The sequence below is a fragment of the Geotrypetes seraphini genome, chromosome 3 (assembly GCF_902459505.1).
Source record: "Geotrypetes seraphini chromosome 3, aGeoSer1.1, whole genome shotgun sequence".
NCBI lineage: Eukaryota > Metazoa > Chordata > Amphibia > Gymnophiona > Dermophiidae > Geotrypetes > Geotrypetes seraphini.
In genome coordinates this window covers 33,408,612-33,426,050 of record NC_047086.1, presented here as the reverse complement: position 1 = coordinate 33,426,050, position 17,439 = coordinate 33,408,612, and the positions used below count along the sequence as shown (strand labels likewise).

Here is a 17,439-nt window from a genome sequence, read left to right as displayed (position 1 = left end):
ACAGTAAGGACTGTTTTCTGTCTGATAGACAGGATCTGAACCACACAAGTACTGTTCCGTTGATACCTGTTTCTGCCAGTCTTGCTAGCATAATATCATGATCCACAGTGTCAAAAGCTGTTGAGAAATCTTAGTAGTACTAACTCTGACGCAGATCCCTTGTCTGGGTTTCTGTGAAGATCATCTAATAGGGATGCAAGGAATGTTTCTGTTCCATAACCGAGTCTGAATCCAGATTGACATGGGTCTAACCAGTTTCTCTCTTCCAGCCAATCACTGAGTTGGACACAGACTATAAATTTTCCTAGAAGTGGAATGTTAGAAACTGGCCGTCAACTTTTGAGTTTGTCCTGATCAAGGTTGTTCTTCTTTAGCAAACAAAAAACAAACCCACACCACTGCTCTTTTTAATGTTGTTGATAGTTGCCCATTTGAAAAAGAGCCATTCACAAATTTTGTGGCACCTTCTATGAGGCCCCTGCTTGCCATCTTTTCTATCTTTGATGGGCAGGGGTCGAGGGAGCAGGTAGCTGGTTGAAGGTTTCTTAGGATTTTGTCTGTTATTGGGTTAGAGGGAATGAGTTTGTTTACTCCTGATTAGCTGATTGGAGGGTAAATGGGAATGCCTGTAAATCCTGGCAGATACTTTTAATTTTGTTGACAAAGTATGCAGTAAAATCATTGAGGTTCAGATTTGACGGCTCATATACAAAATCAATTCTGTTTACAATTTCCATCTCCTGAATCAATTAAGCTAGTCAATGAACTTAGTGTTTCTTTTAGTTATCAAGCTCTGACAATTTGGAGTAAACTTCCTCTCACTGTTAGAACAGAAACTAATGATTTAGTTTTCAGAAAGCTTTAAAAACAGTTTTATTCAAGAAATTTTTGAACTAGTTGTTTTTATGATTTTTTTTCAATATTGCCTGTTTAATCGGGTTTATTTCCGGTCATCTGCTTTATTGTAATCCACCTGGAACTCATAAGGGCTATGGCGGAATATAAAAAGCTTTGTAATATAATGGTTCTGTTGAGGAGGATGCAGTAGGCTCTTTACTGCATTGAACAAGTGCTTGGTTAAATTGGCAGCCTGTTCAATGCATTGAAAGAAATATTGATTTTTGGCTGCTGTTAAGGCTTGGTGGCACTTTGTCATGTGTTTCCTACAATTCAGCTTGTCTTCATCCAGGCGAGATTTCTAGTTTCCGTCCTTCACGCTTAAGGGTCCAAAGTTGTTTGTGAGTGGGGCATAAGACCTTTTTTTAGAGTGATGGGACAAAAGCGCCCAACGGCAGCGCGAACACTATGAAGTAAACGGGGGGGGGGGGTTTCCCCCTCACACACCCCCATCGGAGCTCTTTAAAATTAACTTTTCTGGCGGCGCGCTGGAGTCTTGCGCCCAATTGTCTGAGCTCAAATGTCGGCGCGGCTTTGTCCCGCGCGGAAATGACTGTGAACCTTTAGGGTATCGGGACAAAAGCGTGCCAGACAAAGCCACGCCGACATTTTGGCCCAGACAATTGTGCGCAAGACTCCAGTGAGCTGCTGTAAAAGTTAATTTTAAAGAGCTCTGGTGGGGGATATGGGGGGGGAACCCCCCACTTAATACTGTTCGCACTGCCGTTGGCTCCCGTTGGGGGGATGCAAACCCCCCCACACACACATTATACAGAAAACTTAACCTTTTCCTAAAAAATCAGGAAAAGGTTAAGTTGCCTCTATAATGGGGGGTTCCAACCCCCCAACCCTCCCCCCAACGGCAATGCGAACACTATTAAGTAAACTGGAGGGTCCCCCCGTACACCCCCCCTCCCGTCCGAGCTCTTTATAATTAACTTTTCTGGGGCGCGCTGGAGTCTTGCGCCCAATTTTTTGGGCTCAAATGTCAGCGCGGCTTTGTCCCAAGCGCGAATTACGGTGAACCCTTTTTAGTGGTGCCATTTCTCTAAAGTCTTAGCTAAATGTGTATTCCAAATATCAGCCTGTTCTGACATTGTAGTTGTTTAAGAACATAAGAATTGCCGCTGCTGGGTCAGACCAGTGGTCCATCGTGCCCAGCAGTCCGCTCACGCGGCGGCCCTTAGGTCAAAGACCGGTGCCCTAACTGAGACTAGCCTTACCTGCGTATGTTCTGGTTTAGCTGGAACTTTGTCTAACTTCGTCTTGAATCCCTGGAGGGTGTTTTCCCCTATAACAGCCTCCGGAAGAGCGTTCCAGTTTTCCACCACTCTCTGAGTGAAGAAGAACTTCCTAACGTTTGTACGGAATCTATCCCCTTTCAACTTTAGAGAGTGCCCTCTCTTTCTCCCTACCTTGGAGAGGGTGAACAACCTGTCTTTATCTACTAAGTCTATTCCCTTCATTATCTTGAATGTTTCGATCAAGTCCCCTCTCAGTCTCCTGTTTTCAAGGGAGAAGAGGCCCAGTTTCTCTAACTCAAGAAATTCTCAACAGTCTGCACTATCAAAAATGCCCCTCCACATGCCTATCAGGCAGCTAAATTAGATGAGAAAGTGTTGGGGTTGTTATGTGCCGATTTATCCATTTTAAGAGTAAATTAAAAACTACCCCCCCCTTTTGTTTTTGCAAAAACTTTTTTGTTTGTTTGTTTTATAAATTTTCATTATAGACATTTTGTAAAGATATTTGTGTGATGATTAAACATTGCTGAGGTACCATAAGGAATGAAATGAGTTAAGTCAAGATTTCTTGGATTTACCAGGGTTTATGGAGAATTCAAGAACTGAAGTTGTTACCCATGCAACTCTTATGGCCACTTTTTCATTTCCAAAAGATCAAGATCATATTTTGAGACTATTTTTTATTTTATTTTGTATTTTAAAAACATGGAATATACAGAATGTGACAAAAAGTATGGATTTTCTCCAATTTAACCAAATCCACTCAAGAAAGAAGGGAAATGTTTTTGGGTGTTTAGACTAGAGAGTTGCGCGAGGACAGAAATCCCACCCATCCTCTCCTGTCTCCATCAGGATCCTCTCTTTCCCCGCCAGGATCCTCTCCGTCCCACCCATCCCCATCAGGATCCTCTCCGACCCCACCCGTCCCCGTCAGGATCCTCTCCGTCCCCACTCGTCCCCGCAAGGAATTACCTCCATCCCCGCCCGTCAATAAAAAGCAGCAATTACTTCTGACAGAATCATCAATTCCACAGTTTCTTTTGCTGTTTTCCTTGTGGAATCTCTTTGATGGAACCCTTTTTTTGTTTTCTATTCAGGTAATTAACTTATAAACCCCCTCTTTTACTAAGGCTGACGTGTCCATTATATTATGTGGACGAACCCTGCTTCCAAAGCCTTCCATCCCCGTGGAAGTCCCGTTGGCTAGAAGGGGGTCCCCGTGGGAGTCCCGTGGGCCAGAGGGGGGGTCCCCGTGGGAGTCCCATGGGTTATGGGGGGATTCCTGCGGGATTCCCGCGATCCCCGTTCCCGTGCAGACCTCTAGTTTAGACAACATGTTTTGGCTTTGGGAGAAACATTTCAATTGTGCTGTCCATGCAAGTGTCTAATCCCAAAGCTCATTTTTATTGGCTGTCTGCATGCACTAACCACACCATATTTATTCTTTTGGAAGAGAAGGGTGGAGAATGAGCATAGCTGCGCGAATCCACTGACATGCTAGTGAGTCCATTACAAAAAAGTAGGCAATAAGGGCCAGATTCTATAAACAGCGCCTCAATGCACCTACATTGTAGGTGCTGCTCGGCATGGTTGTCAATCAATAGCAAGGCACCGCTTATAGAATCCCGCCAAGAGGAACCTAGGCGTGCTTACGCTTCGCTAGACATTCTAGAGGTAGGCGCCAGAATATTAGCCCAACAATGCCTGTCAACCATGCCTATTATCTGCCCCTAACCATGCATACTTTTCAGGTGGGCGTAGGAGGTTGCCTTCACTTAGGCACCCTAAGAGTTTAGCGCCGAACTCTTAATTAGTTGGGTTTTTTTGTTTTGTTTTGTTTTGATTGACTGAAAAATGGTGCGATCAATTACCGTGCCAATTAAGCTAATTTTTTTTTAAAAGTTGAGTGTAGATTTCAAAGTTAGGCGTCGCTAGATGTCCTCAATTAGGGCAAGTAGCAGCGCCTAATGTAGGTGTCCTATACAGGATCTGGCGCTGTGTTCCTGCAACGTGCTAATGCGAATATTAGTACACAGCCAGAAAAAGATAAACAGAAAAAGGCTGAATTTACGGTGACAGGTCAAATGCGCGCAAGACAACAGCGCGCGGACAAAAACACGCAGACAACTCAGCGCAAAGACAATAGTGCGCAAAGATAATAGCGCGCGAGACAATTGAGCGCCAGGATAACTCAGCGTGAGACAATTGAGCGCAATGATAGCTCAGCGCTCAGATGTCTTGCGCTCAGTTGTCCCGCTCGTGCTTGTTACTGAAAATGATTTGCGCGACATTGTCTTGCGCTCAGTTGTCTTGCGCTCACTTGTCTTGTGCCCTTTTGTCCGCACCGGTTTGCCCGCGCGCTGTTGTCTTGCGCGCATTTGACTGTGAACCGAATTTACAGCCACAGCAAAAACGGGCTTAGTGCATGGGAGAGACTGGTGCAGGGGCCATTTTGTAGTGCAGCTTAGTAAAAGGGCTCCTTAGAGGGTGTTTGTTGTTTTTATTTTTTCTTTAATTTGAGGTTTTCTTATTGGATAGTACACTTCCTCCGATTCTTTTTTTTTTTTTTTACACTTTAGGTCCTTTAACTAAGGTGCGCTCACCGATTAGCACGCACAAACTGAATTAGTGCTCGCCAATTGATTTAGCGCGCGCTAAACGCTAACGCGTCCATAGAATATAATGGACGCGTCAGCGTTTAGCGCACGCTACATGAGTTTGCGCGCCTTAGTAAAAGAGGGGGGTTTGAGTCTTGTAATCATTTTTGTTAAGTCCTCTAAACATTTGTCCAAATCTTTGATAAACTCAGCTGCTGTCAAATATGACCACATCCTCTGCCAACTATCTCACAGTTTAATTGCGCATTGACTGAAGAAAGCATGGAGTCGCAGGGGTTCCTTTTACCGAACTGCAGTAAAAAGTGGCCTTAGTGCACGTAAAGCCGTTTTTATCAAGCCACAAAAGATGTCTTTGGCCCTCTTTTACCAAGCCACGGTAGAGGTGTCTACTGCAACCTGGTGCTCTAAATGCTCCAGTGTTCACGGGAACTCTATGAGCGTCGGAGCATTTAGAATGTTTGTTGCATTCATGGCCGTGCATTAATGTTGCTATTACCACGTGGCCACTTTTTTAAAATGATCTTATAAACACTTATCTCTACCCATTTAGTAGGTGGTAAGGACTCCCGCATTATCTGTGCGCTAACCAGTTTGGTATGCGGTAATATAGACGTGCTAACTGGTTAATGCAGGGGACCCCCATTCTCAGTCCATGAAAAAAAAATGGTGTCAGGTCAAAAGCGCGCCGGGACCAAGGCGCGCGCAGACAATTGAGCGTAGCGCGGAGGTGCGCGCCCCAGAAAATTACTGTTTTTACGGCTCCGACAGGGGGGTGTGTGGGGGGAACCCCCCCACTTTACTTAATAGAGATCGCGCCGTGATGTGGGGGCGTTGTGGGGAGTGTGGGGGGTTGTAACCCCCCACATTTTACTGAAAACTTCACTTTTTCCCTGTTTTTAGGGAAAAAGTTAAGTTTACAGTAAAATGTGGAGGGTTACAACCTCCCAAACCCCCCACAACGCCGGCGCGATCTCTATTAGGTAAACTGGGGGGGCTCCCCAACAAAACCCCCCGTCGGAGCCCCTAAAAAGCCGCCTCCGTCTTGCGCTCAGTTGTCGGCGTGCGCCTTTGTCTTTCGCGGGGTTGTCTATGAACCAAAAAAAATAGACAGTTTTTTAGTAAGTGGTTACCACGCACTGATTTTAATGTTGCCACAGGATGCTTGAGCGTATTCTGCAGTACTCCGTTTTTGTTTTTTGGTATTTTTTTTGCTGCGTTAGGCACACTTTAACACCTAACACAGCTCAGTAAAAGGACCCCACAGGGACTAGTTGAATGTATGCCTAAGGAAATAGCTGCTCCCTTTTAACTTGCTTCACACCACACCACAAATTGTCCACTGCTATAGCAGCTTCAAGTTGTTTCGTCTAAGGTGGCACAGAAGCAGCTGCAGTGTTCCAAGGATTACTTAGTATAATGAAATGTCTAGGCTGAATGCACAGTAAGCATTTTTCATCATCCCAGTCATAGTTTCTGACATCATTACAGTTAAATTTCCAGGCACCAAAACCTACATTGACCCTGAAACCTACGAGGATCCAAATAGAGCTGTCCATCAATTCGCCAAGGAGCTGGATGCCTCTTGTATTAAAATTGAGCGTGTGATTGGCGCAGGTAAGATTGTTGTGGCTTCCTCACTCAGCTATTCTATTTAACCAAGCTTAAAACTCGTATATCATAGTGACAGGCAAATAATTATGCTTCACATGTAAAGCCTTTGCATTTACTCAAGCTATTGAAAGCCATGAAGCTGCATGTGAATAGTATAACATAGTATACATCATGACTTTAAAAATGTGTAACCTAAATTACATTTTCCACGTAAAAAAAGAGAGAGATGAAACAATTAAGGCCAATATTGAGACCGTGGGAGGCAGCCTGGCTAAGCCCCGTGGTTGTCAGTGAACCCCCCCCCCCCCCCCCAATTCAATTCCAGGCTGTTTCTAATGCCGGCATTGACTATCTGGTTGTGTTTTTTCTTTTCTTCGTTTTTGTAACCATTATTAACGTACCCTCTCTTTTACTAAGCCCAATAGCGCGGGCTGACACATGAAATGCTCCAACGCCCATAGGGAGTGAATGGATGTTGGAGCATTTGCTGCACTGCACTCGCTCCCGCGGCTTAGAAAAAGGGGGCCTTAACCTACTATTCACCGCTGACTGGTTAAGTTAATAGTGGCCAAAATAGACCTGCTATTAGGAAGCCCAGTTTCACTTCTAAACTTAGGGGTCCTTTTACTAAGGTGCGCTCGCCGTTTTAGCGCGCTAAATGCTAATGCGTCCATAGACTATAAAGGACGCGTTAGCGTTTAACGTGTGCTAAAATGGCTAGGATGTCTTACCCCCCCTATTTTACAAAGATGCGCTAAGCGTTTTAGCGCGCGCTAAATGCTAACACGTGCATGTCATCCTATGGACGCATTAGCGGTTAGCACACGCATTTGATTTAGCACGTGCTAAATCCATGCTAAAACGCTTAGCGCGCCTTTGTAAAAGAGGGCCTTAGTGAAAGGACCCCTTAGTCAGCACTTGAATATTTGTGGCTAGCCAACTAAGCCATGCCACGAAGGTGGATAGCAAGCTATCAACAGCTGAATATTAGCGATTAGCCAGCCAAACGCTATTTAACCAGCCAGGGGTTGTTCCTGGCCAATTAAATAGCGCTGAATATTGGATGGGTAATATTTAAACTGGATTTTAAATAGCGGGCATACACGATAGAGGGGCAAATGTACTATTAAGTTCATGGTGTTCTGAGTTGATTTCATATGGGTGGAGAAGTAGCCCTGTGGAAATCCTGTCTACCCTATGGAAACCATGTCTGCCCTATGGAAACCCTGTTTGCTTGTCTGTTTGTATGGAAATATTTTTTCCTAGGTTCCCATATAAGTAATGCCATGCTCCACGTCCGTGGACTTAAAATAGTGGCCCTTTTACTAAAGCTTAGCGTGTAGTAACAGAATTAGTGCATGTTAAATGCTAAGATGCTCATAGGTATAAAATGGACTTCTTAGCATTTAAGGTGTGCTAAGATTTAATAAAGGGGCTAATTTTTTTCCTTTTCTTCTTTTCTTAATCAAGACTTATAATATGAACTTTTATATCTTCACGGATTCTCTTTGGTGCTTTACAAGTGATTATACTTGGGTGTATTATTTTGAAATTTTTATACATCATTAAAAAAAAGAAAGAGAACCAGGAAACCCCCAGTTCATATCTTGCTGTAGCTTCTTGTCATCTTAGGCAAGTCACTTAGGGGCCCCTTTTTTAAAGCCGTGGCAAAAAGTGGACTTAGCGTACCCATATTTAAAAAAAATTCCCTTCATAAGTATACACTAGAATAGATTGCATGTTCATCACATAAGCAAGAGTCTGTCAATTTTATGAGTGTCTGCGTGTGTAAGGATACAACCGCACAGGCAAGCATCATTCTTTGATCTGATTGGTCCTTGAAAACTAACAGCAAGTAATTTTATTGTTATTTTTATGCAGTAGATATCCTAACTTGAGCAATAAAGTAATCTAGGCTATGATACCATTTGGATCTTCTTATCTTGGAGAACTTGGATTTTCAACTCTGACAGAAATTAAATCGTAAAAAAGAGAATTCTATGAGCATCAGAGCATTTAGCGCTCAGGGCCGTGGTAGAAATGTCTACCACTGCTTAGTATATGGGGAGGATTTACCATGTAAACATTTACCACCCTCCATGTTGTAGACAGTAAGGCCCTGATTCTATAAATAGCACCTAACTTGTAAGTGCTGTTGAGCGCAATTGTCAGTCATCCACTAGGCGCTATTTATAGAATCACACCTAGTAGTGCCTAAGCAAAGTCATAGGCACTGCTAGGCATTGAAACTTTAGGTGCACTCCATTTATGAAAAAATTTCTTGGCCTAAATGAGTACCCCTGAATTAGGCGCCTACCAATGTCTAAGTCAACCCATGCCCAAAATCTGGTCCTAACCATACCTGAACTCTGAGGATTTTTTTTAAACTAAACCAAACTAAACCTTAAGTTTGTATACTGCAACATCTCCATAAAGATAGAGCTCAGCACGTTTTACAGATAATTCAATAAATGAGGGAAGGACATAATAAGAAATTAGAGGTTATAAAGAGGATAGCTAGCTTTACATTTTAAATAGATAGCTTTACATTTTGGAGAAAAGCCAGGTTTTCAGATACTTTCGGAATAATTGGAATGAGCCTAGGTTCAGCAGCAGGGCAGGGAGATTATTCCAAATCTCAGTGAGTTTGAAGAAAAGGGATTTCCCTAATATACCTGCATACTTAATGCCTTTTAACAAGGGGAAAGATAGTTTGAGTTTATGGGCGGATCTGGTAGTGTCAGGTCTCGAAGAATTCCAGGATAGTGGAATTAGGGGAGGAAGAATGCCATGTAGGATCTTGAATATTAGGCAGGTACATTTAAAGTGAATCCTAGAAATCACCGGAAGCTAGTGAAGTTTTGACAGAAGCAGGGTAACATGGTCAAATTTGCTTTTTGTGAAGGTCAACCTAGCCGCAGTGTTCTGGGTTCACTGAACTCTTTGAGGATTTTTATTGGTTAGACTTACATAGATGGAATTACAATAGTCCAGTCTGGAAAGAATAATTGATTGTATAAGGCCATCAAAATTTTGTTGGCGGAAGCAGGATCTCACTTTCCTCAACATGGGAAGACTAAAAAAACATTTTTATACCAGATAGTTGAGATGATCATTAAGGGAAAGTGTAGAGTCAATAATCATGCCCAAAACTTTGCTTGAGAATTTGATCTGCAATGTGGGACCAGAAGATAGTAGAATGAGCGTGGGTAACTGATCTAATTTTGGGCCAAGCCAGAGTAGTTTTGTTTTGGACTCATTCAGCTTCATTTGTACAGAGAAGGCCCAGGATTGGAGTTTCGTTATGCAAGCTGTTATATTTTCAGTGAGGTTAGTGAGGTTTGAATCTATCTTGAGAAGGACAAGGATGTCATCTACATATGTAATAGAGTTTCAAAGGGAGATAGATGGAAGAATTTCAAAGAACATATATAAATGTTGAAAAGAATAGGGGACAGAGGTGAACCCTGGGGAATACCACATAGCGGACTCCAAGGAGAAGACATGGTTCCATTCATGTTAACAGTGTAAGAGCGGGATCATAAAAATTTTGAGAACCTAAAACTGAAATCAATGCCTATCTCAGAAAGTTGGTAAATTAGGATATCGTGGTGGACAACATCAAAGGCCGCAGATAGATCGAATTGTAGTAGGATAGCAAACTTATTACGAGATTGAAGTTGTTGGATCTTTGAGATTAAAGAGGCCAGCAGGGATTCAGTGCTGAAATTGGGTCTGAAGCCATATTGGCAAGGTAATAGAATGGAGAATCTCTCTAAGTAAGATGAGAGCTGAGTGGATATAATAGCCGTGAGCATTTTGGTCAGGAGAGGAATATTTGCTATAGGACAATAGCTGGAAGGGGAGGATGGGTCTAGATCAGCTTTTTTCAGAAATGGGGTCAGGGCAATGTGTCCCATTTGTATGGAAAATAGGCCAGATAGTAAGGCTGAGTTGATAAGTCTGATGAGAGATGAAATAACCTGTGCGGAAATTTTCTCGTAAAGGTAGGAAGGGAACGGGTCCAGGGCACATTTGCAGGATCTTAATTTGTGGCACAGTTTAGAGACCTGGGCTTCGGATACATGCTCAAAGACTGTCCAGAATCTGTCTACTGGGATAGGGTTAGTATCGTTGGGCACCAGAGAATTGTAAGTGACTGTTGATGGAAAAGAACTTCTTATAGTAGCAACCTTTTCGTTGAATAATTTTGCTAGGTCGTCCGCTGCTAGAGAGGAGGGGAGAATAGAGGAGTCATTTTTAGAGGCTAAGGAGCACCAGATATTAAACAATGTGCTGCTCTGGTTATTGGATCTGGTGATTTTGTCACAATAAAAATTCTTCCTTGCTTTTTTTAGTACTGTATTGTAGAACTTGATACTGTCCCTCCAGGACTGTCTATCTGCGGGGGATTTAGATTTTTTTTTTCCATTTACGCTCTAGTACGCGGCATTTCTGCTTTAGTTCTCTGTGGTGCAGAAGATACCACTGGGCCTTACAGGAGCAGGAGACCGTTTTAGTAGATAGAGGGGCAAGAGAGCAGTATGTAGGCTCAGAGAGGATTTTTTAGAGATCAGACTCCACAGATGACCCTTGAGGTTAATTGCCACCAGGAACAGGGCATTGCTTTGGTAGGATTTTTCTGTTTTTTCTTCAATGTGTAAGTATTTCTGCAACCACATTAGGGCTGGAGAAAAATCATGGCACCAAAGCTGCTGCTCATATAATAGCTTCTGTCTCTGTGCAGACAGAAAATGTTACCCAGGCAGAGGGAATGGTTCCATGTGCATGCTGTCTTCAGCTTGAATCTCTCATTAAGGAAGTAAAGGAACTGAGAGAGGAAGTGGCAAAACCAAGAAGCATCTGTGAGAATGAGAGGTACGTCGATTAAATGGTTCATGAGATATCAAGGTTTTCCAGCCTGTGCTGAGGGAAGACAGCTGGACTCAGATTAAAGAAGCCTGCAAGATTGGTACTGTGACTCCAACCGCCCTTAAACTAAAGAATCGGTATGCTGCCCTGGAAGTGGAAGAGATCAGAGCATCCCAGGGAGAGGAAGGACCAAAGCTTGAAATCCCTACAATTGCTGGATCCATGACCACTAGGAGAGGCGTAAAGTAGCGGTGGTTGGTGATTCAAGTTCAGTTTCAAGTTTTATTTTGGTTTGATATACTGCTTATAATTTATCCTAAGCGGTTTACATAAAAACATAATCTAAAAAATGAATTTAAAACAGGGAGACTAACATAGACAATTAAGATAACAAGGGACAAACACAGGATACAAGAGGAAAACAGCCAGGATTACATTATTACATTAAAAAAAAGTTGATAGGGAGAAGGAAAAAAATGAAAGAAAGTTCGAATAGATTGAAATCAGGATTCTAATTTCTACCCCAAACACATCTTTAGAAATGGTTTTGAGGCTTGCTTTAAATTTAGCTCTATTAGTTTCTTGTCTCATAATTGAAGGGAGAGAGTTCCATAGTGTGGGTGCTATGACCGAAAAGATTATTTTGCAAGTTACATTACATTACATTAGTGATTTCTATTTCGCCAATACCTTGTGGTTCAAGGCGGATTACATAAAGTCATAGACATCTAGCACAGGGGTAGGGAACTCCGGTCCTCGAGAGCTGTATTCCAGTTGGGTTTTCAGGATTTCCCCAATGAATATGCATGAGATCTATTTGCATGCACTGCTTTCAATGCATATTCATTGGGGAAATCCTGAAAACCTGACTGGAATATGGCTCTCGAGGACCGGAGTTCCCTATCCCTGATCTAGCAAACAGAAGGAATTGCAAGAAGATTTTGTTATGTCAGTCGAAGATCTATAGAAATCGTGTACAGTGTCAACAATTTATCTATAAAAGATGACGAGTGATCTGTTTTTACCTTAAAGATAAGAAAAAGTACCGTATTTTCACCCATATACCGCGCACCCGTGTAAAACGGGCACACGGGTATAGCGCTCGGGGAACACAAATTTATGTAAAAAAAATTTAATATAGTGCGCACACGCATATACCGCGCATGCTAAAACCTCCTCCCGCCTACTCCGAACCGGCATCCTCCTCCCCGCTCGCTTACCCGAGAGAGCATTTTTTTTTTCATTCGAATCTGGCATTCCCCCTGCGAACCGGCATCCTCCCCCCCCCCCCTGCTCGCGTCACCCCCCTCCCCCGCGATCCTACATCCCCCCCCCAGCACCGCAAAGACAACTCTTACCCGATTGGGCACCGGCACCAGCACCAATGCACAGGATGTGCCAGTGCCAGTGCCCGAAGATCCTCCCTCGTTGGGTTGGGCTGGGCTGGGCGGTGCTGTGCGAGAGAACATAAGAACATAAGCAGTGCCTCTGCCGGGTCAGACCACAGGTCCATCCTGCCCAGCAGTCCGCTCCCGCGGTGGCCAAAAACAGGTCAAGGCCTGTCTGAATCATCAGAAGGGGCTCCCCTGCCACCTTGGTTTCCCATTTAAGTTCTGCCCTCCTATCGAAGTCCTAGCCCTCCGGTCTTGCACATGCATGACCAGGTTGGTTTACTCAGTACCCCACGATCCCTCTATCCCTCAGGAATCCATCCAATCCCTGCTTGAATCCCTGTACCGTACTCTGCCTGATCACTTCCTCCGGTAGCGCATTCCAAGTGTCCACGACCCTTTGGGTGAAAAAAAACTTCCTTGCATTTGTTTTGAACCTGTCTCCCTTCAGTTTCTCAGAATGCCCCCTCGTATTTGCTGTCCCCTTCAGTCTGAAGAATCTGTCCCTATCCACCCTCTCTATGCCCCTCATGATCTTGAAGGTCTCTATCATATCTCCCCTGAGTCTCCTTTTCTCCAGAGAGAAGAGCCCCAGCCTATCCAGCCTCTCGGCGTATGAGCAGTGTTCCAGCCCTTTTACCATTTTTGTTGCTCTCCTTTGGACTCTCTCAAGTACCGCCATGTCCTTCTTGAGGTGCGGCGACCAATACTGAACGCAGTATTCCAGATGTGGACGCACCATCGCTCGATACAATGGCATGATGACTTCCCGTGTTCTGGTTGTTATGCCCTTCTTTATGATGCCCAGCATCCTGTTGGCTTTTTTCGAGGCTGCTACGCACTGTGCAGATGGCTTCAGTGATGCATCCACCAGCACACCCAAGTCTCTCTCGAGTCTGCTGTCTCCCAACAATACCCCCCCTAATTTGTAGCTGAACAACGGGTTCTTTTTCCCTATATGCATGACCTTGCATTTGTCCACTTTGAAGCGCATTTGCCATTTGTTTGCCCAGTCTTCCAGCTTGTCCAGGTCCCTTTGTAGGTCCTCACACTCCTCCCTGGTCCTAACTCTGCCGCACATTTTGGTATCGTCTGCGAATTTTATAACCTCACACTTTGCCTCCTTTTCCAGGTCATTGATGAATATGTTAAAGAGTAAAGGCCCCAGCACCGATCCCTGTGGCACACCGTTCGTGACTCCCCGCCAGTCAGAATATTGACCCTTTACTCCAACCCTCTGCAGTCTACCCGACAGCCAGTGCTTGATCCATCTGTGCACATCCCCTCCCACCCCGTGGCTCCACAGTTTCTTAAGTAGCCTTTCATGTGGCACCTTGTCGAAAGCCTTTTGAAAGTCGAGGTAAATGATGTCTATGGGCTCCCCATTGTCCATCCGACTGCTTATTCCCTCAAAGAAGTACAGAAGGTTCGTTAGGCACATCTCACTCTCCAGAAGGCTTTGAGCATGCGCAAATGCTCAAAGCCTAGTCCAGCCCGGCGCAGGAAGAAGAAGGATCTCTCTCGCAACGCACCGCCCAGCCCAGCCCAGCCCAACCCAACGAGGGAGGATCTTCGGGCACTGGCACATCCTGTGCATTGGTGCTGGTGCCGGTGCCGGTGCCCAATCGGGTAAGAGTTGTCTTTGCGGTGCTGGGGGGGATGTAGGATCGCGGGAGAGAGGCGGGTGATGCGAGCGGGGGGGGGGAGGATGCCGGTTCGCAGGGGAATGCTGGATTCGAATGAAAAAAACAAACATGTGTACAACGCGCTCACACGTATAACGCACATGGTTATGCACGGTTTGTAAAATCGTGTATAACGCGCGTGTTATATGCGTGAAAATACGGTAATTTGATTGTAATTCTGTGGATGAAAGGCAACCGGTGTGCGTTTTTCAGCAGAGCGGGGAACAGGCTGAAAAATTGGAACACATAGAGGTAAGTAAGGAGGATGTCCTCAAACAGATAGACAGGTTAAAATGCGGCAAATCGCCGGGCCCGGACGGGATCCACCCAAGGGTTCTGAAGGAACTAAGACAAGAAATAGCGGGCACAATCCAGCATGTTTGCAACCTATCCTTGAAAACTGGAGAGGTACCAGAGGACTGGAAATTGGCGAATGTCACACCTATCTTCAAGAAGGGATCGAGGGGTGACCCCGGGAACTACAGGCCGGTGAGCCTGACTTCAATTACAGGGAAGATGGTGGAAGCTATGATCAAGGACAGTATTTGCGAGCACATCGAGAGAAATGGCCTACTGAGAACAAGCCAGCATGGATTTTGTAAGGGAAGGTCATGCTTAACGAACCTTCTGTACTTCTTCGAGGGAATAAGCAGTCGGGTGGACAATGGGGAACCTATAGACATCATTTACCTCGATTTTCAAAAGGCTTTCGACAAGGTGCCACACGAAAGGCTGCTTAGGAAGCTGTGGAACCACGGGGTGGGAGGGGATGTGCACAGATGGATCAAGCACTGGTTGTCGGGTAGACTGCAAAGGGTCGGAGTGAAGGGCCAATATTCTGACTGGCAGGGAGTCACGAGCGGTGTGCCACAGGGATCGGTGCTGGGGCCGTTACTCTTCAACATATTTATCAATGACCTGGAAAAGGAGGCAAAGTGCGAGGTTATAAAATTTGCAGACGATACCAAACTGTGCGGTAGAGTTAGGTCCAGGGAGGAGTGTGAGGACCTGCAAAGGGACCTGGACAAGCTGGAAGACTGGGCAAACAAATGGCAAATGCGCTTTAACGTGGAAAAATGCAAGGTCATGCATATAGGGAAAAAGAACCCGTTGTTCAACTACAAATTGGGGGGGGCATTGTTGGGAGACAGCAGACTTGAGAGAGACTTGGGTGTGCTGGTGGATGCATCACTGAAGCCATCTGCACAGTGCGCAGCAGCCTCGAAAAAAGCCAACAGGATGCTGGGCATCATAAAGAGGGGCATAACAACCAGGACGCGGGAAGTCATCATGCCATTGTATCGAGCGATGGTGCGTCCACATCTGGAATACTGCGTTCAGTATTGGTCGCCGCACCTCAAGAAGGACATGGCGGTACTTGAGAGAGTCCAAAGGAGAGCAACGAAACTGGTAAAGGGGCTGGAACACTGCCCATACACCGAGAGATTAGATAGGCTGGGGCTCTTCTCTCTGGAAAAAAGGAGACTCAGGGGAGATATGATAGAGACCTTCAAGATCATGAGGGGCATAGAGAGGGTGGATAGGGACAGATTCTTCAGACTGAAGGGGACAACAAGTACGAGGGGGCATTCGGAGAAACTGAAGGGAGATAGGTTCAAAACAAATGCAAGGAAGTTTTTTTTCACCCAAAGGGTCGTGGACACATGGAATGCGCTACCGGAAGAAGTGATCAGGCAGAGTACGGTACAGGCATTCAAACAGGGATTGGACGGATTCCTGAGGGATAAAGGGATCGTGGGATACTGAGAGAGATGCTGGGATGTAACACAGGTATAGAAAGCTAACCAGGAAATAAGTATAGTAACCCAATAGGTCGTGCATGTGCAAGACCGGAGGGTTAGGACTACGATGGGAAGATAGGACTTAAATGAGAAAACAAGGTGGCAAGTGAGCCCCTTCTGGTGATGCAGGTAGGTCGTGACCTGTTTGGGCCGCCGCGCGAGCGGACTGCCGGGCAGGATGGACCTATGGTCTGACCCGGCGGAGGCACTGCTTATGTTCTTATGTTCTTAGGAGTAACATGGTTATATTTCTTTGCCATGAAGATAATTTTTTACTGCCGTGTTCTGTATTATCTGAAGCCTTCTGATTTCCTTCTGAGTGATTCCCTGATAGAGTGAATTACAATAGTCTAAATGGGAAATGACCAGCGAATGAATAAGAATATTAAGATATTTGTTGTCCAAAATAGACAAAAGGAAACAAATCATTTTGAGTTTGAAAAAACATTTTTGAACCACCAAACCCTGCTATTCAGTAAATTTTCTAAGACAGACTAATCAAGTCCAATCCTAGATATAGCACCTAATATTGTTATTTTCCTGGATATGTCCCAGAATACTTCTTGTAATCCACCTAGATCTGCAAGGTTAAGGCAGAATAAAAATCACTAATGGAAAGTAATGTAATGTATTCCACATATTAACAAAGGTGGAAAGAAGAGAAAATGAGAACCGGCATGGTTTAAAGATGAAGAGAAAGAGGCTATTACAACCAAGAAAACATCCTTTAAAGAATGGAAAAGGATCCCAATGAAGAAAATAAGACGAGACATAAGCACTGGCAAGTTAAATGCAAAGCATTGATAAAGAAAGCTACCGGTAAATGAAAAACAACTTGCCAAAGAGGCAAAAACTCATAGTAACAATTTTTTGAGGTACATCAAAAGCAGAAAACCTGTGAGGGAATCCGTAGGACCTTGGATGATCAAGGAGTAAAAGGTGCACTCAGGGAAGATGGAGCCATAACGGAGAGAGTGAATGAATTCCTTGCTTCACTTTTTACGAAAAAAGTTGTAAGAAATCTACCTGAACCAGAAATGGTTTTAAAGGGTGATGAGGCAGAGGAATTGAAAGAAATTTCTGGAAGACGTACTAAGCCAGGGATCTCAAAGTCCCTCCTTGAGGGCCGCAATCCAGTCGGGTTTTCAGGATTTCCCCAATGAATATGCATTGAAAGCAGTGCATGCACATAGATTTCATGCATATTCATTGGGGAAATCCTGAAAACCCGACTGGATTATGGCCCTCAAGGAGGGACTTTGAGACCCCTGTACTAAGCCAAATTGACACGTTAAAGAGTGATAAATCACCTGGATCAG

The 17,439-nt window shown here is 44.5% G+C and overlaps 1 protein-coding gene across 2 annotated transcripts in view; it reads left to right on the top strand.

The window, feature by feature from the left end:
• EPHA7 (EPH receptor A7) overlaps positions 1 to 17,439 on the top strand; it is a 393,019-nt gene that overhangs the window by 321,062 nt on the left and 54,518 nt on the right. Inside the window, exon 10 of one of the 2 annotated variants that reach the window (XM_033937544.1) lies at positions 6,260 to 6,373. In XM_033937544.1, coding sequence (XP_033793435.1) covers positions 6,260 to 6,373 — 114 coding nt within the window. Of the gene's footprint in view, positions 1 to 6,247; positions 6,374 to 17,439 lie in introns of both variants that reach the window. The other variant, XM_033937543.1, reaches the window with a different exon arrangement.